The 25,517-nt window shown below is 42.7% G+C and overlaps 1 protein-coding gene across 1 annotated transcript; it reads right to left on the bottom strand.

The window, feature by feature from the left end:
• Positions 1–6,295: 6,295 nt before the first annotated feature.
• Positions 6,296–25,285, bottom strand: LOC121281487 (granzyme K-like). Its single transcript, XM_041194435.1, has 5 exons — positions 25,199–25,285; positions 17,630–17,792; positions 13,534–13,687; positions 9,428–9,703; positions 6,296–6,620 (listed from the first exon to the last, which is right to left on the bottom strand). Exons 1-5 carry the CDS (start codon positions 25,257–25,259, stop codon positions 6,408–6,410), a joined length of 867 nt encoding a protein of 288 aa, XP_041050369.1. The 5' UTR covers positions 25,260–25,285; the 3' UTR covers positions 6,296–6,407.
• Between the last annotated feature and the right edge of the window lie 232 nt (positions 25,286–25,517).

The following is a 25,517-nucleotide window of genomic DNA, read 5'->3' on the forward strand; positions in this document are numbered from 1 at the left end:
GGGTTAACGATGTGTAATGGTTGTGTAAGGTAGCAGGAGGTGGAATGAAGGTGTTGAGGGGAAGTTGGGTGGGGGATGGACTATGGAGAAGGAGAGGGTAACTGGGGAGAAGATGGCAATTGGGGAGGTAGGTGGAAGGGGTGTTGGAATGTGTAAGGGAGCGAGTTTGGAAGGGGGAAGGAATGTGAGAAAGGGAAGGAATCCAAGGGGAAGAGGAATGTCCATGAGTCAGAAGGGGTACGGAGAGCGTAAGGAGTAAGGGTGGAGGAAGAAGTAAAAGTATCTGAAAGAGTCGGGAAGGGGGAAGGACTCAGTGCAGTGGGGGAGGTGGAATTCTGGTAGTGAGAGAGGAGTCTGGTGGGGGGGAAGATCTAATGGGCAGGAACCTGGTGAGGGCGGGAGTGATCAAAAGGCGTTCCAAGAGAGGAAAGAATTCGGAAGGGGGTGGATGTCCAGCTGAAGGTGCAAGAGAGGGGTCTGTTGAGTCCATGACCACCTCTTGGGGAGTGAACTGAGGGTGGGTGTGGCACGAGGGAATGGTGAGAATGACTGAGGGCAGAGTGAGATGGGAGGATGGGAGGGTGAAAGTTCCACGCTATTGGCAGAAGGGATGGCGAAGATGGTTGGTGGGGATTCGGAGGCAGACACAGACCCTGGGGGTGCTGGGAAGGTTAATTTGGATGGGTGTGGGATTTACAAGAAGGAAGGGAACATGCACCTTCACCTCCACATCCTCGAAAGAAAAGAGTTGAGGCTGGTAGGTCACAGAGGGGAATTGGAAGGTCGACAGTGATGGGGAAAAGGAAGTGGGTGACTGGGAGAGGGGAAAAGACTAAGTAGTGAAAGACAAATTGTAGCACTACCAGGCTGCCTAAAGCAAAAGTGAAATGAGAGTCAGGGTGGGTGAGAACATGTGCTGCATGGGAGTGTGATCAGTGGGTGGGCGGAGATGCAGGTCAGCTCAGATGGACAACTGAAAGTGAATCCCAGCAGGCAGCATTGAAAATGTTCAGGACATTGAGATGAGTGTGACGTGGGAAAGATCCGCATGCGTGGGAGAGTGCTTGCATGAGGCTCTGATGGGACCTGACAAACACACATACACACACAAACAAGCTCTCCCTCCAGAATCACCCATGGGCTGGCTGTGTGCAGCCGAACTGCTACTGGGGGTGGGGGTTTGCAGGAGGAGGACTTGCGAAGCCTGTCAATGAAGCTGAAAGACTTTACACAGTATTCTGTGAAGGCAAATATATTTCCAGACAAAACATGTTCACCTGTGCAACCAACTGTGATCAGAATTTAACTTTTGAACACTTTATAATTCAGCTTGCTGCTCTGACATCCACAGCAGGGGTGGACACAGCCTATGCAATGGTTGGTCCTGTTGGCTCTGACACCTATAGTATGGGTCCTCTGGAGAGCAGCGGCCTTGGGGCTTGTTCTTCTCTGGAAAGCCTTGGCTTGCTTTGGCTGTCCTCCTGTGGGCCAGCTGCTCCCTCTGCGGTGATAGAGGATGAGGTTGAGGGGGATAACAGGTACAGGGGACTCAGAGGAAGAGGACAGCCTCTGACATTCCTGACCAGGTGACCCAGTGGTGTCCAGCTGCCGCTCCTCCTCCCTTTGGGTGCCCGAGCACCCCAGCCTGACTCCTTGAGGGGAAGGAGCACCTGGAGGGATGACGAGGTGCCCTGTTCCCCTCTCGTGTCACCACTGCAGGTCTGCACATATCTTCACGTTCTGGTGGACCAAGGTCTCCATGGCGACAACCATCCTCCCCATGGAGACCCCCATATGCACACATGTGGGCACCACTTCATCAGAAAGCAGGCGGACGCACTCCTCCGACTTGTGTGCCTCTCTGCTGAGGGCTTCCAACAGCTCTATGTCATGTTCTCTTGCCTTCTGCTGACTCTCCAGGGTGAGTTGGAAGGCCAAATCCAAAGGTTTGTCATCTGGCTCAAACCTCACGGATGCCTCTTCCCCAGCAGTCCTCTGAGTGCTGGGGAGCTCAGCTGAAACTTCCTCCTCCTGCTGCGGACACATGTCCATGTGGTGACCACCAGATTGTGAACCTGAGCCTGCTCTAGATCTCAGTCCCAATGAGGTGTGTCTGTGAATTGGTGGAAGGTCTGGGTAAGTGCAGTGACAGGTCTTCTGGGCTGCTTATTCCCAGCTCTTCAATTGAGGAGATGTCTTCTTGGCTGGAGGTGAGGACGTGGATGGAGCTGAGGGACTGGCTGGCTGAGGGTGTCAGTCACTTTGCAGAGCTCCCTGTGAACCAGAGTAGAGATAATTAGTGCATGGCAGCAGAGTCAAAAACAGCAGAAAGAACACTCACATTTGCATTGGCAGAGGGATGATGTGGTACAGGATCCTCACAAGGGTGTTCACCACTAACCTCATCATCGTCTCAGGCACTGTCCACGTCCTCACCAGTCAGCATGATGGCACGCTCCTCAAAGTGAGTGAGGGGCCTAATGTGGGCCACTCCATCTCCAGCCAGGGACCTCTCCCTGCTGTTGTGAGCCAGCTTTTCCGGCATGAAAACAGATGGAGAGAGTGTGAGCAGGACACATGGCACTGCATGGAATGTTTGTGTGGTGAGTGGAGACATGGACGGGATGAGGGTGCAAGCTCCAGAGGATGTGAGCCTGATGGAGAGTGAAGGTGTGTGTGAGAGTTAATGATGATGTCCCATGAGGTTAGAGAGCCCTTTGGATATGTGTTGGGTTTGTGAGTGTGTGAGTTGAGAGGTAATGAGAAGAGTGACTTACCCTGGCAGAAAGGATGAATTCATTCATCCTGTAGCGGCATCGGGTGACTGTTCTTTTTTGCAGGGCATGGGCACTGACCACTGCTGCCACCACCTCCCATATTGGGTTAGTGATGCTGCTACCCCTCCTGTTGCCAGACTGGGGTAGAGGACATCACGGTGAGCCTCCACAGTGTCCAAAAGGTGCTCGAGGGATGCATCATTAAACCTGGGGACTTCAGCATTCTTGCCTTTTGGAGCCATGTCTTCCATACAGCAGTCATGGACTGGAAGGACTGAGAGGTGTGCATACAGCTGCACTTTAAATATGGAACCCACTGTGAGGAAGTGGTGAAATGATGGCGTGGCGAGCAAATGAGAGCCCACCTGCCATCGAAATGGTGTGTTTCCTTGGAATGCATAATTAATGTGGCAGGTTTGGGACAATATGGTGTGCAAAGCTGCCCTTGTGGCCATTAGGTAAAACATTGTTTTTCCCACCTACTACTGCAGTTAGTGCAAATCTGGGATGATTCCACCCTCAGTTCTTTTCTGTATTTATCACTGTCTTAGTTGAAGTAATAATTGTACATCCAAATTCACTGAAGACAATAAGTTATGTAATCATTATGGATGGGAATTAAAAGTTACAAGGGAAGGATTGTCAGCAGAGAAACTTTAGCAGTTGAAGTTCAGTTTGGGAAGGTGTGTGATCATATACATAGGACCTAAGGTAAATAGATCAGTATATTTTCAAAGTGGTGAGTATGTGTGGTGTTGGATACTTTTCGGTAGGTTTTAATGAAGTCTACATAGTCTTAAGTAGATTAACTGTATGTATTTAGTGCCTACAAGAACCATTGTAAGATTTTAAGGTGACATATAAAACCCTTCTAATTGAAATCTCCAAGTTCCAAATTCTTAATTTCTAACACTAGGGTCCCAAGTTGCGTCTGACCCAACAATGTATGAATAACTAGTATTCATGAATCAAGTAGAATTTATTGGCCAGAGTATTATGCTGCGTTTGTGGGCACATGCCCAACATGCCCAAACGTGAAATGATGCACGATGATGTCAGGCTTGTGCCCCAGTCTCGTGATGTTTCGTTTGACGGACGCATGCCAGAGTCAGCTCCATGCCTGCTGATAATTGGAAGGCCTATTAAGGCCATTAACAACCTCGTTAACTTGAAATTTATGCTGCCCGTCCAACCCAATGGTTTTAAAAAAATGTGTTTCTATTTCCCTGAAGCAGCTCCGTACCTCATGGAGATTGAAGCGCTGTTTCATGTGCATGTGTGAACTGTGCATCAGGCCTGGCTCTCCCTCCTCCCCCCCACCTGCACAGGCAGTGCTGAGTGCTGTCACTCGTGATGCATGCTGGGCAGGCCTTAATTAGCCCGCCTGCATGAAATCGTGGTGCGGTATTGATCGTGGGCGGTGGTTGGCTTCCCGACCGTCCCTGCCCGCCCCCACTGAACCTGTCCGACGAGGGAAAAATTCTGGCCTTTAAGCAAGAGTTTACTTGAACTTAACAAACAACAGCGAAGACAACTTACAAGTCCCTGATTCAAGACATGTTCCTAGGATTCCTTGAGCGTTGCCAGCACAGGCAATCTCTTTCTCTTCTTCTAACTTTGAAGTTATGTTGAACTGTATCCAGAAGAATCATACCCCAGAAGCCACGGCTAAACTGTGTCAACAAAGATTCCAATTTTCCAAATTTTATCTTCATTCCTCATTCTTCAGTTATCCCTGATTTGGAAATAGTCCAAATTCACCTCTTCCATTGGCTTAGGGTGCGGGTCATCTGATGTCACCCCACCTCTGTAACTAGAGTTATGTAGACAAAAGACAAATGTCCATCGTTTGTTTCCTGAGCCGCCAGAATTCATATTCCATTGTGAACAAATGATACGTTTCTTTTAGAAGCAGAGCCATTAAGAACAAATGAGCAGGATGAGGTTTCCTAAAGCTAATACACATTAAATAAAAACTTTATTTTGGAATTAAAGACATGTCCCATCTCATGTCACAGAGTCACATGAGGGGAGGTGTTTTATTAAATTTTTACTGTCTTTATTAATTTTTTAAAAATGCATGTTAATCTCCCTGAGGCAGCGCTGAGTGCTGTCACTCATGATTCATGCTGGGCAGGCCTTAATTGGCCCGCCTGAGTGATATCGTGGTGCGGTATTGATCGTGAGCGGTTGTTGGCTTCCTGACCGCCCCTGCCCGCCCGACGAGGGAAAAATTCTTCCCATTAAGCAAGAGTTTACTTAAATTTAACAAACAACAGCGAAGACAACCTAAAAGTCCCTGATTCAAGTCAAGTTCCTAGGATTCCGTGAGTGTTGCCAGCACAAGCGATGTCGTTCTCTTTTTCTGTCTTTGAAGTTATGTTGAACTGTATTCTGAAGAATCATACCCCAGAAGCCATGTTTAAACTGTGTCAAAAAAGATAATTTTCCAAATTTTATCTTCATTCCTCATTCTTCAGGAATCCCTGATTTAGAAATAGTCCAAATTCACCTCTTCCATTGACTTAGGGTGCGGGTCATCTGATGTCATCCCACCTCTGTAACTAGAGTCATGCAGACTAAAGACAAATGCCCATCGCTTGTTTTCTGGGCCCCCAGAATTCATATTCTATTGTGAAAATTAAGAACAAATGTTATTAACACTTCCTACCATAACGTCAAAACAGAAGGAAAAGCTTCCCTGTAGTAGATGTACTACATTAAACATAGTTAATCAATTAAATCAATGCATGGGTTTTGTTTAAAGATAGTGTCATCCTATTTTCAAGTTAATTTTCAGCCATTTCTTCAAACATAGAGCTGCTGAATCCAGACTCTTAGGCAACTTAAAAGCTATTATGATGCCAGTAAGCATTTCTTCACACAAAGGCAATAGAAATCTGGAATTCTCTGTTGCAAAAAAGCTGCCGAGGATCCGTCAATTGAAAATTTCAAAACTAAGATTTACGTTAGCAGAGGATAATAACAGATGGAGCAAGATATGTCAAATGGAGTTGAGATGCAGGTCAGCCATGATCTTATTGAATCACTGGATGCAGGATCCGGGGCTAAATGATTACTTCCTGTTCCTATGTTCCTTGTGGAAGCTTAAGCTTAAATCTGGTTACATAGAGGAGGTACTGTGGAGGCATTTGGTCTGTGGAACTGGACACAAACAAGTAGAGGAGAATTGGGAGACTGAGCAGCCACACTATCTGACTGTTTAGGATCTAGACATTAGCCCTGTAGGTTTATTGGAGAATTATTAACCCCAAAATGATAATTATGGTGCTGGTGTTGTAAGTGACAGCTTCTATTCAGAATTTCAGTGGTTTACACGCTATGTTAATGCAGAATCTAATAGCTTCTATTCCAATTTGGGCTTTCTATAATGCAAAGCATGTCTGCCCTGTCACTCAAATTTTGCTTGAAAATCTCACTTTCAGGAGCAACTCAGCCCACTTTCAGTATTCATGACTGTCTGACGTTTCAGCAAATAAAGTGTGACACAATTCACATTGAGGATTTCACATTTCAGGTTTTTATTCCATTTTATAATAGATTGTTGTACAAGGTATGGGCAAAAGCATTTTTGCCCTTCTCTGAGCAAAGCAATTCAAAAACAACTCATTAAAAGTAAAACAGAGTAGCGGTAGGCTCCTCAACATTCTCAGCAGCTGTCATATTGTAAGTTTCGACGCCAATTATTTTCTGAATCCAGTCAAGGTATTTCTTTGAAATGAGAGTGTAAATCCCAGGCTTTTTGGGATCAGCACATCCAAGGCCGTATGACACAATCCCTTTGTACATATTTTTGCAAATTAAAGGACCACCTGAATCACCCTGGAAGAAGAAATATTAAAAAAAGAGAATCATTAAGTAGAATTGGTTAAACGTGAGCCTGTTCCGATTGAATATTGAACTGTGCTCTTAGTTTTAATGTACATGTTAAAACTTACAAAGATTTCAGAATGTTCATGCTGGGGAAAGAAACATGGGCCAGGATTTTACAGTCCTACTGCAGCGTGTCTCTCTCTGGCGGATTTGGCGAGCCATTTATATCTCCATTCAGTTTGGCAGGACTGCAATATCCTGCCAGGCTGGACGGACTATAATATCTGTTAAAATTAATTTGGCCGTTCCAGGAAATATGATTCATAATCCCTCACATATCCTGCTATTAAAAATGTTATCCAGGCCCTAATCAACCCATTCTTGAATTTGCTGCTACGATTACCACCCAACAGTCCATTTTACTCTTAGCTAATGTAGTTAAGCATAAATAATATTTTCACCACCAAAAGAATGCTTCTAGATATAGGAAAAAGGTTTTTACTTACAAAATCAGAGCTCAGTGGAAGATCTTTCTCCATGATCTGGGCTATACTGAGCCCCTTCTATCTATTCATATTCTAATCATGATTTGCTTTCACAATTACATGTCCCTGCATTGGGATTTGCTGGAGTATCAGGAGCTTCTGCCAGCATAAACTGTCACTTTTCCAATGGTTGTAAGAGGCTCAAGGGCACTTGTCATTTTATTGAATCATAGAAACTTACAACATAGAAGAAAGGCATTCCACCCAGCATCACTTTGGAAAAGCAGTCATGCTTAGTCCCACATCTTTTTTTGTCAGTAATCCTGTCACTTCCTCATCCTCATGTACATGTCCAACTCCCTTTTCAAATTATTTATGGAATCAGCTTCCACTCCCTTTTCAAGTAAAGCATTCCAAATCCTGACAACCTTCTGAATGAAAGCAATTTTCCTCAACTCTCCTCTAGACCTATCGGGCCGGATTTTAAATTTACGGCTATTGCCTATTGATCTACTTTCTCTACCTAAGTCATGAAACTCTTCATCATCTTGAAAACCGGTCTTTGGTTACCTCTGAACCTTCTATATTCCCAGGAGAATAGTCTAATCTTTCCAGCCCCTTGGCATAACTGAAATCCTCCATGCCTGGTAACATTCCGTTAAACTCCTATATCTCTTCTAGTACCTTTGTATCTTTCCTGAAGTGTGATGCTTAGCATTATCCACAATATTCAAGCTGAGGCCTAATCAGTGATTTATAAAGATTTCACATGACCTTTTCACTTGTATATTTGATTCCCCTGTTTAGAAAACAAGCCAATATGCTTTTTAAATTACCTTATCAACTTTCCGTACCACTTTTAAGGATCTGTATATCTGGACACAAAGGTCTCTCTGCTTATTTACATTTTTCAAAATCATATCTTTTACAGTTAGTATACTATCTTTCCATATTAGTCCTCCCAATGTTCATTATGGTATCAGAGGTTCAGGGAAGGTTTACAGCGCAGAAGGAGCCCATTCGTCCTATCATGTCTGTGCCAGCTCTTGGCGTGTCCCACTCTTGTGCCTTTTCCATGTAGCCCTGCATTTTCTTTTCCTGAGATAATTATCCAATTTCCTCCTGAAAACCACGATTGAATCTGCCTTCACTATACTCTCAAGCAGTGTATTCCAGACACTGACCCTGATCACTTCACATTACTCAGCATTGGACTCCATCTGCCATACTTATGCCCATTTCACCATCCTGCTTATATCCTCCTGAAGTTTACAACTATCCTCATCAATACCTACAACATTGTGAAAGTTTGTATCTTTTGCAAACTTTATAATGCTGTTCTCTAGGTCGTTTAGAAAAATTTTAAAGAATAAAGGGCCCAAAGCTAACCTTTGGGGAACAATACCGCAAGACACTTCTCAGTCTGAAAAACATCCATCCTTTACTCCTTGTCACTGAATCAAGTTTTGCCCCTTATTACCATGGGTCTCAACTTTTTAACAAGCCTCCAGTGTTGAATGCCTTCTGAAAGAGTTTCAGCCTTTCTTCTTTGCTCAGCTTGCTATGTTGCTCTTCACTGGGAGGTGTCACTTAGTATTGAGTCACTTATAGCTTGAGTGCAAACGGCTTAAAATCTGGGCTCTGTTATATAAGGTCACAGAAATTTCCTCTGACTCCCTCAGCAAAACATTAATAATTAATTTGTAAAGGACATTTTTTGCTGTTTATCACTTACAGGCTTTTAATAAATTACTTTGAATGAAGTTCCAAGCGTTCTGGATCACTGGGCCTTCCTTACGTTACTTGGAATCCAATACTTTTACCAGTGGGCACTATTTATTGCATTCCTGGAGGTTCAGGTTACTATAGCGATGGGAAGCCGACTTGATACAGGGCATAGATATAAAATTCAGGAAAAAACAAGAAATATAGGGAGGATGCTTCTTCCATGATCAGGGTGTCTTATGTTTCTAAGACTGTGGACCACCCACGAGGTATTGGTTTATCTTTATTTCAATTCATTCTCGGGATGTGGGTGTTGCTTCCAAGGCTGGCATTTATTGCCCGTGCCTAGTTGCCCTGAGAAGGTGGTGATGATGGGCCACCTCCTTGAAGCACTTCTTTGATACAACTGAGTGACTTCCAGGCCACTTCAAGGGCACTTAAGAGTCAACCTTGATGGTATGAGATTGGAGTTGCATATAGTGCAGTCTGGGTAAGGACAGCAGATTTCCTTCTGTAAAATAAATCAGTGAACCATTTGGGATTTCAGAGACAATCCAAAAGTTTCCTTGTTATTTTCATTGATTTTAATGAACACAATACACTTACCAAGCATGTGTCTTTTCTGCCTTTTCTGTCACCAGCACAGATCATGTCCTCAGTTACGACAGGTTTACGATTGTAATAATCCTTACTGTTGCATGTATTACGATCTATGACATTTAGTTTCACTTCTTGAAGTGTGTCAGATGGAGATTTGGAACATACAGTTGTTACTCCCCATCCTGCCACTTTGCAGGAAGTTCTGGGTTTCACATCTGCACCCTTATCCTTTGGTAGTTTGAGCAGATTCACATATTTGTTGATCTTTGCTTCACTGGACAGCTGTACAATAAGAATAAATTAATATTTTTGCTCCTCAAAACATGAAGATCTTACAGTATTGATCTATTCCAAAGGAGCACTGTAATTTTCACCTTGTAAGGAACCTGCCTCAAAAATGCCTTCCCTCTTGGATTGACTCCTCTGACTTCGATCAGGCACCAGTTCCATGGGCACTGTCCACCCTCTGCTATGGCTCTCCAGATGTTGTTCATCGTGTTTGGACCGTGATGGTGATTGCTGTTATCTGGTGTATCACATCACAGCCCAACCCAATTCTCATCAAACATCTGCACAGCAGGAATCACTGGCCAATCTGGAGTAGGATCCCAGGTTGATTATTTTTCTAAGAGTGCTTGAAGCCATTTAAAGGTTACCAACCACTGTCCCAGCTGGCAGTAATGAACTTGATACTTGAGTTTTCCTGATCTGTATGGTGTGATGTATTTACTCTTTTCATCCACATGTGGGTAACCACATCAATGCATTTTAATATCTATCATCTGCTCTCCTTTGGCACTGTGTACGTACGGTGGTTTGGACTAGATAGCATTTTCCAATTCTTTTTCGAAAACCAATGAAAGGACTGTGGGATTTGGGTAAAAAGTGGCTGATTGAATTCAATGTTAGTTAAGCGTTAAGTGATACATTTTGGTTTTAAAAAATACTTATAGGAATTCTATTTGAATGCAAGTAGGCGTGGCTCTGTGGAAGAGTGAAAAGATTTGGTTCATGTGACATTAAAGACAGCACTCTGGGTTGATCAAGTGGTAAAAATAAATAAAAGCAAGAGGTAAAAATAGATAATGGAATTCTAGATTTTATCACAAGAGCTACAGAAAATAAAGTCCAATGGGTATTAATGAGCTGATATAAAACCTTAAAAAGACTGCAATTAGAGAACTGTGTACAGTATTGGCCACAACACTACAGGAAGGATATTGAGGTTTCAGAGAAGATACAACATGGAGAGGAACCATGTGTCTTTTTTAAATCTTTTCATGAGATCTGAGTGTCACTGGCAAGGCTGGCATTTGTTGCCCATCTTTAATTGCCCAGAAACTGTCTTGAATCCTGAAATGACCAGGCCATTTCAGAGGGCAGTTAAGAGTCAACCACATCACTGTGGATCAGGAGTCACACATAGGCCAGACCAGCTAAGGATGACAGATTTCCTTCCCCAAAGGACATTAGTGAACCAGGTGGGCTTGCACAACAATCAACAATAGTTTAATTATCACCATTACTGAGATTAACCTTCAATTACATATAATATTAATTGAATTCCACCAACTGCCGTGGTGGGACTTGAAACCACATTAGCATTAGTCTGGGCTTCTGGATTACTATTCTAATGAAGTTACCGTTACATCACAATCACAATCTCCCCTGATATACAAAAACACAGCATACGAGTTAGGATGCTTCCTGGTAAGAGGAACTTCAAATGTGAAGAAAGATTGACAAATTGGTACCTTTTTGTTTGAAAGAATATGGGGCAACATGATAGAAGCATTTAGAATTGTGAAAGGATCAGATGGTTTTACAGAAGCAGAATCTTTCCAAGAGTTGGGAGCTCCAGAATAAGACTAAATATAAAAGATTTTGAAGTGGAAACAGGTGAAACATCTTTACATAGAGAGTTGTGAGGCTGTGAAATTCACTTCCAATCTTAATGGCTGAAACAGAAACTATTCAGACCTTCAATATTAGGGTGAATAGGTAGATGAAGGAAAAGAGGGTGAGGGTATACGGGGACAGAAAAGATAAATGTGGTTAGTATTATTTGCTGACACTGGCAAGGAATTTCCTTAATTGGCATAACTAGCAAGATAGGTCAAAATGTACACTGTTTTTAGAGGGAGAAAGAGAATATGATGAAATCCCATGGGTTACCATTGACCAGGAACTGAACTGGACCAGCCATATAAATACTATGGCTCTAGAGCAGGTGAAAGACTGGGAATTCTGCAATAAGTAACTCATTCCTGACTCCCCAAAGCCTGTCCACTACCTACAAGGCACAAGTCAGGAGTGTGATGGAATACTCTACACTTGCATGGATGAGTGCAGCTCCCACAATACTCAAGAAGCTTGACAGCATCCAGGACAAAGCAGCCCGCTTGATTGTCTCTGCGTCCACCACCGTAAACATCCACTTTCTCCACCACTGACACACAGGAGCAACAATGTATACCATCTACAAATTGCACTGCAGGAATTCACCAAGGTTCCTTAGACAGCCCCTTCCAAACCCATGACCACTACCATTTAGAAGGACAAGGACAGCAGATATATGGGAATACCACCACCTGCAAGTTCCCCTCCAAGGCACTCACCATCCTGACTTGGATGTTGGAATACAAAGTAAAATTTCAAAATGTGCTGATTATGCCGGAATTGGACATGTGGTAGACAGTGAGAATGATACCAAATAACTGCAACTGGATAATGATAGGCTATCAGAATGCGCAGACAAGTGGCAGATGGAATTGAGTGCAGAGACATATGAGGTGATGCATTTTGGCAGAAGGGATAGGGAGCTTAGAGAGAGTAGAGACTTAATTACACAATTTTAAAGTGTGCAAATGTACAAAGGGTGCGCATGTGCATAAATCTTTGAAGGGGACAGGACATAGTAAGAGAATAGTTAACAAAGCATATTGGATCTTCAGTTTCATAAATAAGGGTATTGAATACAGAAGCATGGAGGGTATGCTGAATCTTTTTGAAGCTCAGGTTAGGTCACAACTAGTGGGGTATTGCAACTGATTGGATTGCTCTAGAGAACTGGCATTTACTCGATGGGCTAATGGCCGCCTTCTGGGTTGTATTGACTTTATGGCCTCATGACTACTTTTTGAGGACAGGACTTATGTGGGCATTTTCCAACATTGTCGATTAGATGCCAGTGTTGTAGCTGTGCTGGAACAGTTTGACTGGGTGTGTGGCTAGTTCTGGAGCACAAATCTTCAACCGTTTCCGTACTGTATTTTCTATTTTTTAATCATGTGATGTAAACCAAATTGACTGAAGACTGGGATCTGAGATGCTCATGATCTTAGGAGGAGGTTAAGATCAATCATTCACTCAACACTTCTAGCTGAAGATGGTTACAAAATGTCAGCCTTGTCACTTATGTGCTGGACTTTACCAGCAAAGATGACGGGGATGTTTGTAGATGTGGCAATTTTCTCATTAGTTGTTTAATTATTCACCATCATTGATGATTGAACGTGATAAGAATGCAGTGCTTTGATCTGATTGATTGGTTGTGGGATAGTTTAGCTGCCTATCGCATGCTGCTTCCACTGTTTCGAATGCACGTAGCCCTGTGTTGTAGCCTCACCAGGTTGGCACCTCATTTTTAGGCATGGCTGGGGCTGCTCCTGCAATGCTCCCCTACATTCCTCATTGAATCAGAGTTGGTCTTGTGGTTTGATGCGAAAAGGTTGGTAAAAGACAATGGCACCTAATTCTTATCAAATGACCCTGGCTGAAAACCAACAGGATCAGGATGAAGACAAGTTGAGGCTCAACTGTGACACCTCCTCAGGGTCAAGCAGCTAGCTGATACTCATTATCAACACTCCCATGTGAAGTACTGCATTGCAAGAACTATAATCTTCTGCATGTCTGAGTCTCAATGTTTGACAGCACTTTAACCAATAAAAATATTGGCAGACCTCACAAAGTATTTTCCATTAATTCTCCTCAAAGAGATTGAAGATTTAAAGCTGTTACTGTTCTGTGAACTGAAACACCACTGTCTTTCTAAATTAATAGTTTTAAATATTCCAAACAAACCAGAATGAAAGAAATAAAATTCATACTTGGAGTAGCATGATGTCATTTTCTGTAGATTTTCCGTTAAAATGTGGATGGGGGTGTTGCTTTTTAACCTCAAGTTTTTGTTGACTCTTCTCATCCCGTGAAAGAGAATGTGCTCCAAGAACTACTCGAAGGTATCGAATTTCCTGTCCTTTCCTGGATTTCATCAGAAAGAGAGATAATTATTTTTTGCTTTCATTAAAAAGGACAGTTTTCAAAAATTCAGAAGAATAAGTTCAATCAGGGTTTCAAACAGTGTACGAGTATCAAGCTGAAAAAAAATTAACCAGCCCTTACTATTTATTATTGTTTTGATTCTTACGAATCTAAGATGCAGACAAAGGCTACTCAATTCAACTGGCCTATGCTGGGTGTAATACTCCAAATGAACTTGCTTCAACTCTACCTCTTCCTATTCTGTTCCCACATCCCTCTATACACTTCTCCCTCATGTAAGCAAAATTTCTGCATTTCGTGCAAACACACAGTAAGGCATATTATTATATAAATAAAAACACAAATTGTTGGGATTAAATGGCAGCTCAGTCCATACCCAAAAAGTTGGCATTTAAGTGGAATTCTTTATCAGATGCCGACTGACCTGTTGTGCATTTCCAGAATTCTCTGGTTTTACTTCAAATTTCTTGTAATGACATTTTTTTCTTTTGATCTCTACTATAAATGCTGTGGTTTAGTATTTTGTGAAGAAAAGCGTCGACAGATGGAGACCACAGAATCACAGAATTGTTACAGCACAGAAGGAGGCCATTCAGCCTGTCAGTCTGCACTAGCTCTCAGTAAGGACAATTTACTGAGTGCCATTCCCCTGCTTTCTTCCCGTAACCCTGCACATTCTTCCTTTTCAGATAACAATCCAATTTCCTCTTGCAAGCCTCAGTTGACCCTGCCTCCACCACACTCTCAGACAGTGCATTCCAGACCCTAACCAATCACTGTGTGAAACTGTTTTTCCTTATGTCGCCATTGCTTCTTTTGCCAATTCCCTTAAATCTGTGCCCCATATAATGTGGCTTTTAACCAGAGAATGGGAATAAAATGAAAACTGTTGGTAAGATATTCACTCTAGAAAATCTAAATGAGGTTAAACATTTGTTGTGGGAGTACATCCTATCTATAGTGACCTACAAAGTTTGTGAAGTCAGGTGGTCATTCCTTAGTTTCTGTGCCCCTGTTGCTCTCCCAGACCACTAGGGGCACATTTAAATACCCGCCATGCCCCAGAGGATACGTCCAGCAGAAGAGCAGCCAACAGGGGATTACTTGGGGGCAGGGGAGAGCTAGGAACCCATCCCCCTGAAAGATAGCGCTATTAACCCAATCAGCCCCATTCTAAAGGGGTTTCATTTTGACAAATGTCCTCTTTACTTTTGTGACCTGGACCCCCAACTGGGACGTACGTCATTTGGTGGACGATCAGGTACCACTGTCGATCATGTTCACACTGATGGGTCACAGTAACTCCCAATGTTGGGGATCCCAGCCCCAGTCCACATCCTCCTATTTCACAAGGCCCCACATTATCCCTATCACAAAACCCAATATATGCAGGTCCCAACCTAATTTCTGGCCCTGCCACTGCACCTCCAATGAAGGATTGCTGAAGTCGACCCTCTTATGCTCAGTTCTGCCCTAACCAATTTTCCAACTGCATGCTACTGTCAGAGAGCCTTACTTATGTTTTCCTGATACTTGCAGCCTGTAGTAAGGCTCTGCACCAGGAGGACATATGCATAAAATTATCCTCACAGAATACTTACTGACAGACTTTAATTTGATAAGAGGAGTTAGTGTCACCAGAACATTAAGTCATGTAAGCTATTAAACTTGGAATAAACTTGGATGACTGGCTGATCAAATTAATTCATGTTCATAACCAGAAAACTATGGGCAGAATTTTCCATTCTGGAACTAAGTCCTGTGGAGGGGCTGCGGGTGGGGATGGGGAGTGTTTCCCGCTGCCCAGCCATCTGGGAATTCACGCCGTATCGTGTGACCCTGGCCTCATTGATTGTGCAGTCAGGAGTCTCCCGATGTACCATGCAGTGGGCGGGCTGGATGATGCACACACCACAGTCATATCTGGGCACCATATTTAACAGGTGCCCAGACATCAACTGACCTTGGGGAGGAGATGGCCCAAAGGGGACAGGAGATCCAGCACCCAAATTTAGTAATGCCTCCATGGGCATCCTGCTGCATGAAGTGGAGACCAGGAAGGACGTCCTCTATCCAGAGGATAGGAGGAGGAGGCTGAACAGGGAAATGAACCCAGCATGGGAGGATGTCTCCAGGGGAGTCAGTGCCCACTGTGCCCACTGAAGGACAGCCCTGTAATCCCTGCAGTGCAGGAAGTGGGTGAATGACATAATCCGCTCCACCAAGTTAAGTGAACCCGCAACTGCTCAGGCATCATCATCAGGCAGATGCGGTGGAGGCCCTCAAAAGAGTGGCACTCAAGGCGGAGGAATTTGTCTGCCTGCTCTCTGATGAAGTGGCGCATGCATGGAGGTCTCCATGGGGAGGGTGGGGAACTCCATGGAGACCCTGGTCCAGCAGATTCTGCCAGAGATGTGCACAGACCTGCACTCCATCGTAGCCATGGGTGAGCTTTCGCAGTGGCTACGTGAGAGGAGTTGGGGCACCTTGACCTCCCTCCAAGTGCCCCTTCCCCTCAAGGAGTCAGGCACTTGGGCACCCAAATGAAGGAAGAGCAGCATTTGGACACCCCTGGGACCTCCACTCAGCACTCTCTGAGGGTGTCCAGCCCGTCCAAATCCCATTGTCTGTGACCCCTTCAGCTTCATCCTCTGTGACTGCAGCAGGAGCAGCTGTCCCACAGCAGGACAGCCAAAGTAAGCTGGGGGCCTCCAGGCCCTGGGTCTCCAGTGGGCGCCTGCCAAGGCATTCCAAGACAAGAGGGCAAACTGGTCAGCAGGCTGCCTCCACCTCTGCTGGGGATGTCAGGGTAGAACCTAGGAGAAGTAGTAGGGAACAAAAAATGAAGAAGTTGTGATTTCAGATGTGGTTGCCCAGGTACACTATCATCGTTAAACTTATCACAATTCTGTTAATATAGTTCACGTGCACGTTAATCATGTCTGATGTCTTCTATTTGTGATAGTCCTTAAGCCTGTGCCCAAGCCCCAGCCCCCACCATCTTCTGAGGGACACCCCATGTCACCCAGAATCATGCCTGTGCAGGGAGGCAAAGGTCTTTGTGAGGGCCCTCGTGACCCATGTGCAAGAAGTCTCTCGCGCATGTTGAGCTTTTGCGTTCACACTCTCATCTGTCCCAAGGCCCTAGCATTGTAAGTACTATATGCTGGGTTTCTCCTTCAGTTGTTCAGTTCAGATGACCTGCATCTCTGCCCACCCCAATGACCCAACTCCAATGCAGAATCTCGCAATCTCCCCCATGAGCCTCTGCATAGTTTGCCCCCAAGGACACACTCATTGACACCACTGCTGCTTGTGCTGTTCCAGGTTCCGGTCGCCAGAGGCCTCCATCTTCCATCCCAAATCCCAGAAGCTGTCCCAGGCCATCTTCAGGTAAGTGCCAACATGTACACTCCACATTGGTCCAGATGTGACTGGATCAGAATGGTTTCCCACTGCCGATGCAGATGATTCGGAAGGTTGGGGGGTGTGTCGATTCTGGTCAGTCCTTAATCCCACTAATGGGATACGATTCGGTTTCCCACTGGCTTCAGGTGGGAATGGTGACCCGCCATGGTGGGCAGGAGTGGAAGGTCCGTCATTTTAAGTTTGCAGGAAACCAATTTTTCAGCTCCCTCCATATTGTCCACCCCCGACTGCTATTAAACCCACTAGGGAGTCTGGAAAATTCCACCCTATGATTTTCTTGTAATCTAACAATCATCAATCAAAGTAAACAATTAGATTTTTTTTTATCCTATCAAGGAATATGCTAACATATAAATATAACAATAATGTTGTAACATCAGTGTTTCAAAGCAATTATTTGATGTTGTCTAGGTATGGGAGCTAAGTGGTTTATAAACTATAGTTAATAATCATAGCAATGTTTCACATACACATGTACACATTATAACTTACAATTCACAGTGTGCTGCAGTCAATATCCATCCACTTCTGATCAAAGCCCCTCCACACTTATGTCCATAGCTCTTCGTTTTCATATTGTAAACTTGGATAGATGCCATATAAGGTTTTGAATGGGGCTTAACTTCGCGGCCTCCGATAATTTCCAAGCCATTATCTGTATTAAAATTATGTAGAAGATACTGAAAGGCTGTTTTATGAGTTTAAACGAGTACTGAATTATTGTATGTGCATCTTTACATATGTGAATATAGAAGGAATCATATGTTTAAGGAAGGTGAGGGGAGAGTGACTGTCCTTGACATTAAGCCTTATTTCACCGATTGAAGTCAATGAGAGTAAGGGGTAAAACTCTCCTCTGGCTTCAGTCATACCGAAGATGGTTGTGATCTCAGACCCAAGACATCACTGTGGGAGTTCCTCAGGGTACTGTCCTTGGCCCAACCATCCTTGAACCTACTTCATCAATGACTGACTTCCGTCCAAGGTAGTTTCAGAAGTGGGGATGTTCGGTGATGATTGCAGTGTTCAGTTCTACTACAATTGCTTATATAATGAGGCAGTCTGTGCCCACACAAAGCAAGGCCTGGACGACATCCAGGCTTGGGCTAAGTGGTAAATAACATTCAAATCACAGAAGAGTTGAACAATGACCATCTTTAAAAAGAGAGAGTCTAACCATGCCCCCCTTAACATTCAAGGGCATTGCCATCACTGAACCCCCCACCCCCCACCCCCCCCCATCAACAAAGTTGAGTTCAAAATTGACAAGGAGGAAGTTTCGAATAGCTTGTCGGTCCTTAAAGTTGACAAGTCACCTGGACTGGATGAGATGCATCCAAGGATATTGAAGGAAGTGAGAGTAGAAACTGCAGGGGCACTGGCCATAATCTTTCAGTCTTCCCTAAACTCAGGGGAGGTGCCAGAGGACTGGAGCATTACAACCATTACACCTTTGTTCAAAAAAGGTTGAAGGGATAAGCCCAGCAATTACAGACCAGTCAGTTTAACTTCAGTGATGGGCAGGATTCTAGAAACAATTATTCGGGGTAGAATTAGTAGTCACATGCAAAAATATGGGTTGATAAGGAAGAGGCAGCATGGTTTTCTAAAGGGGAAATTGTGTTTAACTAACTTGCTGGAGCTTTTTGAAGAGGTAGCAGAAAAAGTTGATGAGGGTAATACTGTTGATGGTGGTGTATATGCACTTTCAAAAGGCATTTGGTACAGTGCCACACAACAGACTTGTGAGATAAGTTATTGCTCATGGAATAAAAGGGACAGTAGAAACGTGGATATAAAATTGGCTAAAAAATAGGAAGCAGAGAGTAATGGTCAATGGATATTTTTCAGGCTGGGGGAAGGTTTGTCGTGGAGTTCCCCAGGGGTCAGTATTGGGACCCTTGCTTTTCCTGATATATATTAATGCTTTAGATCTTGGTGTGCAGGGTACAATTTCAAAGTTTGAAGATGATATGAAGCTTGGGAGTGTTGTGAACTGTGAGGAGAGGACATAGGCAAGTTGGTGGAGTGGGCAGATAGGTGGCAGATGAAGTTCAATGCAGAGAAGTGTGAGGTAATGCATTTTGGTAGGAAGAACATGGACAGACATAATAAAAAAAAGGGGTGAAATTTTGATGGGGAGCAGGAGCAGAAAGACTTGAGCGTATATGTGCATAGATCATTGAAGGTGGCGGGTCAGGTGGAGAGAGCAGTTAATAAAGCATATAGTATGCTGAGCTTTATTAATAGGGGCTTAAAGTACAGGAGCAGGGAGGTTATGCTGAATTTGTATAAGACACTCTTTAGGCCTCAGCTGGAATACAGTTCTGGGCGTCACAAGGAGAGAGTGCAGAAGTCGCTTACAAGAATGGTTCCAGGGATGAGAGTCTTCAACTATGAGAATAGATTGGAGAGGTTGGGACTGTTCTCCTTGGAGAGAAGAAGGTAAGAGGAGATTTGATGGAGCCGTTCAAAATCATGAGGGGGCTGGACAGAGTAGATAGGGAGAAGCTTTTCCCACTCATAAAAGGATCAAGAACGAGAGGGCACAGATTTAAGTGATTTGCAAAAGAAGCAAATGTGACATGAGAAAAAACTTTTTCACACAAGTGTTTCAGATCTGAAATGCACTGACTGGAAGTGTGGCGGAGGCATGTTCAATCGAAGCATTCAAGAGGGCATTAGATGATTATTTGAATCTAAACAATGTGCAAGGGTATGGGTAAAAGGCAGGTCAATGGCATTAGGTCGTAATGCTCATTTGGAGAGCCGGTGCAAACACGATGGGCCGAATGGCCTCCTTCTGTGCCATTAAAGTTCTGTAATTCTGGGGAACATTAGTGACTAGAAACAGAATTGGACCAGCCACATAAATACTGTGGCTACAAGACCAGATGAAAGGCTCGATATGCTGGGGTGAGTGATTCACCTCCTGGGTCTCCCTGAAGCCTTTGGACCATGTACAATGCGTAAGACAGGAGTGTGATGCAATACTCTTCACTTGCCTGGATAACTGCAACTCCAACTACACTATGTTATGATGTGGCGGATGATGTGTGCCAGGTGGATCAAATCCATGAGGGAAACTTGATCACATGGTCACAATGGTTTTGCAATTTGTATTTTATTTTGAGGTGTGTGCCCTGAATTCAGAAGTTATCAGTCCACCAAGACATTAGAGATTTTTTATCAATAAACCTTTACTAACAAAAGAAAAGATTTCACGCACATACATAAGTCTACAAATTGCTACTATTATAACTCCTAAAACTCCTAATTAACCTGGCTTCCAGTTACACCCCCATTAAGGCAATTGTAAGAAGAATTTAAAAAATGTAAACAGATGCCAGCAAGTTAACACAATATCCTGGACAATAGAATTCAAAGTGGCTTTTCTCAGCCTTGGTATCTATAGGCAGCAGGCTTAATGCACAAATGCTGGAGGCTTTTCACACTTCTGGTAGATCTTACAATGCCTCTTTTGACACATAGCCTCATTCTCTTTTATACATGTTTTTCACTTTTAATGTAAATCCCATTGTTCCCATAGGTCTTTGGAACTTTACCTTTCCCACAATATAATTCATTTCATGGTGCTGGTATTATCAATGTGTTTATTTTTCCCTTTGGGAGAAATAAATACACTGCTTGGCCTAACTTCTCTGGCTTGGTGTAACATTCTACCATCTCTTTGAAATTCAAACTACCCTGGTTTATCTAAAAATGCAAATTCTCCTCACCTCACATTCTGAGACTTCAACCATGTTTAGGTATTTAGCATTTCAAACCTAGCTTGTTTTGATGAGTCAAAGCCTCCAGACCAGCTGTCTCCAATTCAATTAAATCCCTTACACACATGCACACATAAAAACTATCCAAACCTCACTATTAACCTACTTTTACAATAAATCACAATAATATGATGAGAATTATTATCCTTTCATGATAACTCGAGAAGCTTAAAAGCATCTTGGACAAAATAGCCCATTTAATCCACCAGTTTAAACATTCATTCTCTCCAACTCTGGTGCAAGTTGGCTTTAAAATGTACTGTAGCAACTTGCAATGGCATCTTTGACATCACTGCTCAAATCCACAATCTAGACCATCTAGATGGACAAAGGAAGCAGGTGCATGGGATCAAGACCATAAGACCATAAAATGTATATGCAGAAGTAGACCCTTTGGCCCATTGAATCTGCTCTGTCATTCAATGAGATCATGGCTGATCTGATAATCCTCAACTCCACTTTCCTGCCTTTTCCCCATAACCCTTGATTCCCTTACTGATTAAACATCTGTCTATCTCAGCCTTGAATATATTTAATGGCCCAGCCTTTACAGCTCTCTGCGGTAAAGAATTCCATAGATTGATGACCTTCTGAGAGAAGAAATTGCTCTTTATCTCTGTTTTAAAAGGACGTCCCCTTGCTCTGAGATTATGCCCTCTGGTCCTAGATTCTCTCATAAAGGGAAACAACCTGTCAGCATCTACCCTGTCAAACCCCCTAAGAATCTTATATGTTTCAATAAGGTCGCCTCTCATTCTTCTAAACTCCAATAAGTACAGGCCCAAACTACTCAACCTCTCCTCATAAAAAAATCCCTCCATACCCAGGATCGACCTAGTGAATCTTCTCTGGACTGTCTCCAATGCCAGTATATCTTTTCTTAGATAAGGGGACCAAAGCTGTTCACAGTATTCTAGGTGTGGTCTAACTAGTGCCTTGTATAGTTTTAGCAAGACTTCCCTATTTTTATACTCCATTCCCTTTGGAATAAAGGCCAACATTTGCCTTCCCTATTACCTGTTGAACTTGTATGTTAGCTTTTTAGGATTCATGCACAAGGACTCCCAAATCCCTCTGTGCTGCAGCCTTCTGCTGTCTTTCTCTATTTAAATAATATTCAGCTCCTCTATCCTTCCTGTCAAAGTGCATAACCTCACCTTTTCCCACATTATATGCCATCTACCAAGTTTTTTCCCACTCACTTAAACTGTCTATATCCCTCTTTAAACTCCTTGTGTCATCCTCACCACTTGCCTTCCCACCTATTTTTGTGTCATCTGCAAACTTAGTTATAGTACATTCACTTCCCTCATCTAAGTCGTTAATATATATTGTAAATAATTGAGGCCCCAGCATTGATCCCTGTGGCACTCCAGTAGTTATAGGTTGCCATCCAGAAAATGCCCCCCTTGTCCCAATTCTCTGTCTTCTATTAGTTATCCATGTTAATATACTACCCCCAACACCATGGGCTCTTATCTTATTAAGTAGGCTTATGTGCGGTACCTTATCGAATGCCTTTTGGGAATCTAAATATATGACATCAATTGGTTCTCTTTTATCTATCCTGCTTGTTATCTCCTCAAGGAATTCTAATAAATTTATTAGGCATGATTTCCCTTTCATGAAACCATGCTGACTCTGCTTGATTAGATTATGTATTTCTAAATGCTCTGCTATTACATCCTTTATAATAGACTCCAACATTTTCCCAATGACAGGTGTTAAGCTTACTGGCCCATAGTTATCTGTTTTTTGTTTCCCTCCCTTTCTGTATAAGGGTGTTACATTGGCCATTCTCCAATCCTCTGGGACTTATCCAGAATCGAAGGATTCTTGGAAGATTACTACCAGTGCATCCAATATCTCTGCAGCTACTTCCTTTAATATCCTAGGATGCAATCCATCAGGTCCGGGCACTTATCAGCCTTTAGCCCCATTAGTTACCCTAGTACTTTTTCTTTAGTGATAGTTATTATATTTATTTCCTCCCCACCTTTTGCCCCTTGATTATTTTGTATTTTTGGAATGCTATTAATATCTTTTACCATGAAGACTGAAGCAAAGTATTTATTCAAATCTTCTGCCAGTTCTTGGTTCCCCATTATTATTTCCCCAGCCTCATTCTCTAAGGGGCCTATGTTCACTTTGGCCTCTCTCTTCCTTTTTATATATTTAAAGAACCTCAAACCATCTGTTTTTACCTTACTTCTAGTTTACCCCCAAAGTTTAAATTCTCCCTCTTATTATTTTTTGGTCATCTTTTGCTGGTTTTTAAAACTTTCCCAATCCTCTGTCTTACCATTAATCTTTGCCACATTGTATTTTTTTCTTTCAATCTGACACTGTCCTTAACTTCCTTGGTTAACCATTGTTGGTTTATCCCCTTCCTTGAATCCTTCTTCCTCACTGGGATATACCTTTGTTGTGAGTCATGAACTATTTTGTTAAATGTCTGCCATTGTTCATCAACTGTCTTTTCTGCTAAACTGCTTTCCTAGCCCACTCCAGCCAACTCTGCCCTCATTCCATTCTTAGAACCCTTATTGCAGTTTAGCACAGTTGTTTCCGTCCCAAGTTTCTCGATCTCAAACTGAATGAGAAATTCTACCATATTATGGTCACTGTTTCTTTGGAGATCCTTTACTCTGAGATCATTTATTAAACCTGCCTCATTAATCATTAACAGATCCAAAATAGCCTAATCCCTGGCTGGATTAACAACAGATTGTTCTAATAAACTGTCCTGAATACACTCATGTCTACCTCTGTCAATTTGATTCTCCCAATCTACATGAAGATTAAGGTCACTCATGATTAATGCACTGCCTTTTTTACATGCCCTCATTATCTCCTGATTTATTCTCTGTCCTACAGTATAGCTACTGTCAGGTAGCGTATAGGCTACACCCACCAGTGTCTTCTTCCCTTGTTTTCTTACCTCCACCCATATGCTTCCACACCTTTCAATCCAAGGTCCTTTCTGGCTATCGTACTTATTCCATCTCATACTAACAAAGCTACCCCTCCATCATCCCCTTCTTGCCTGTCCTTTCAAAAAGTCACAATGTCACCTCCAAGTTCCCCATTATATCACACAATATCCTGACATGAAATAACGGCACTGTAGGAGTATCATTAACACTCAGAATGATGTGGCCCAAGAAACCAGCTCACCAGCACTACTCAAGGGCAATTAGGAATAAGGAATAAATGCTGGCCTTGCCCATGATGTCCACATACCGTAAATGAGTACAAAAAGTTAATCTTTAAAGCATATTCAAATATGTTCATTCCCAGAGCTCACAAGTCAGAGTGATTTAGTTTCAATTCAGAATAAAAAGCTAATACATGACGTTCGGTATGAATTCTGGACAGGTAAATTTAGTCAGTCAGTGAGTTTGCAGAACAGGCCACTTGCTAAGTTCTAGTTGTTTATTTTTCCTTTGTTGTTCTCTTTCCAAGACACAGCTACCTCAAGCTGTAGGCAGCAATAAAACCAGCTGTATGTAGGTGCCGAAGCGCAGCCAATGATTGTTCAGGCACTGTTGACCCATGGGCATGGTCACTGATAGTCAGGTAAGTGATATGGTGCTGGGTGGAGGACAGCGATGGGAGGTGAACAGAATAGGGGAGGTGGACACTCCTGATCCTCAGTGCCCCACAATGAAACCTAAGAAAAATAAGTTCTTGTCAGGTCCTTTCCTGCCCTCGGATCCACTTTCCGGGAGATTTGGCTTGGTGGGGTAGCTGACACTGCTCCCGGGCTCAGGCTTCTATCTAAAAATGCATTTGGGCGCATTGACAATGTTCAATGGAATAAGTAATAAGATGAGATGTAAGGTATTGCTAATTCCACATCACTTGTTTTACACCATCACGCAAAATTAAATTTATCTCCAGGAGAGTGAAATCTACTATTTTAACTCAATCGGTAAACAGACAGCAACAACTTAGTTTTGGCATTGAATATCATCAGTTTGATAGCAAAATATATTTTTTTCTCTGAAAAATACTCTTACATTTGCTACTTTGATAGAAAACTATTTCTGTGCTTCCTAAAATGTTATGAAATAAAAGTACATCAAAAGGGAAGTAGACGTCTATTGTAATAGATGCAGAAAGGAATAAATATTGATATATTAGATGTTGAGAGTTTAGGTTAATTATTGCAAAACGCTTCAAAAATACTCATTACCATTTAAATATTACTAAAATAAATCCTAATATAAATGCACAAAGTATAAAATTTGCTTATTTTGTTACTTACAGGTTGGAGTTAGGGAAACCACAATCAAAGAAATGAACAAAGCACTTTGCAATGATTTCATTGTAGCTTCTCTTGTGATTACAAGTGAAGTTCTCATGTAATTTATAATAAACTGAAAGGGATGTGGTTTGTTCCCTTTGATGTCATCTCTAAGAAGTTATATTCTTTCTATTGTGAATCTTTTCCATTTACAGCAAGCCACATGACAGCGCCCAAAGCTGACCAGAGTATCGTAACCAATATTAAGGCATCAGTAAGAGGAAACTGGTGTATCACTGAGGTTTCTTGAAAATCTTTGAATCTATCATGTCATATACAA

Source organism: Carcharodon carcharias, chromosome 1 (genome assembly GCF_017639515.1).
Source record: "Carcharodon carcharias isolate sCarCar2 chromosome 1, sCarCar2.pri, whole genome shotgun sequence".
NCBI lineage: Eukaryota > Metazoa > Chordata > Chondrichthyes > Lamniformes > Lamnidae > Carcharodon > Carcharodon carcharias.

Coding starts and splice junctions, on each gene's coding strand:
- LOC121281487 (XM_041194435.1), bottom strand. CDS start 25,259: ATGAAATCATTGCAAAGTGCTTTGTTCATTTCTTTGATTGTGGTTTCC. Junction 17,793..25,198: donor GGTTTCCCTAACTCCAACCT/GTAAGTAACAAA, acceptor ATTTTAATACAG/ATAATGGCTTGGAAATTATC. Junction 9,704..13,533: donor ATGACATCATGCTACTCCAA/GTATGAATTTTA, acceptor CTTATTGTACAG/CTGTCCAGTGAAGCAAAGAT.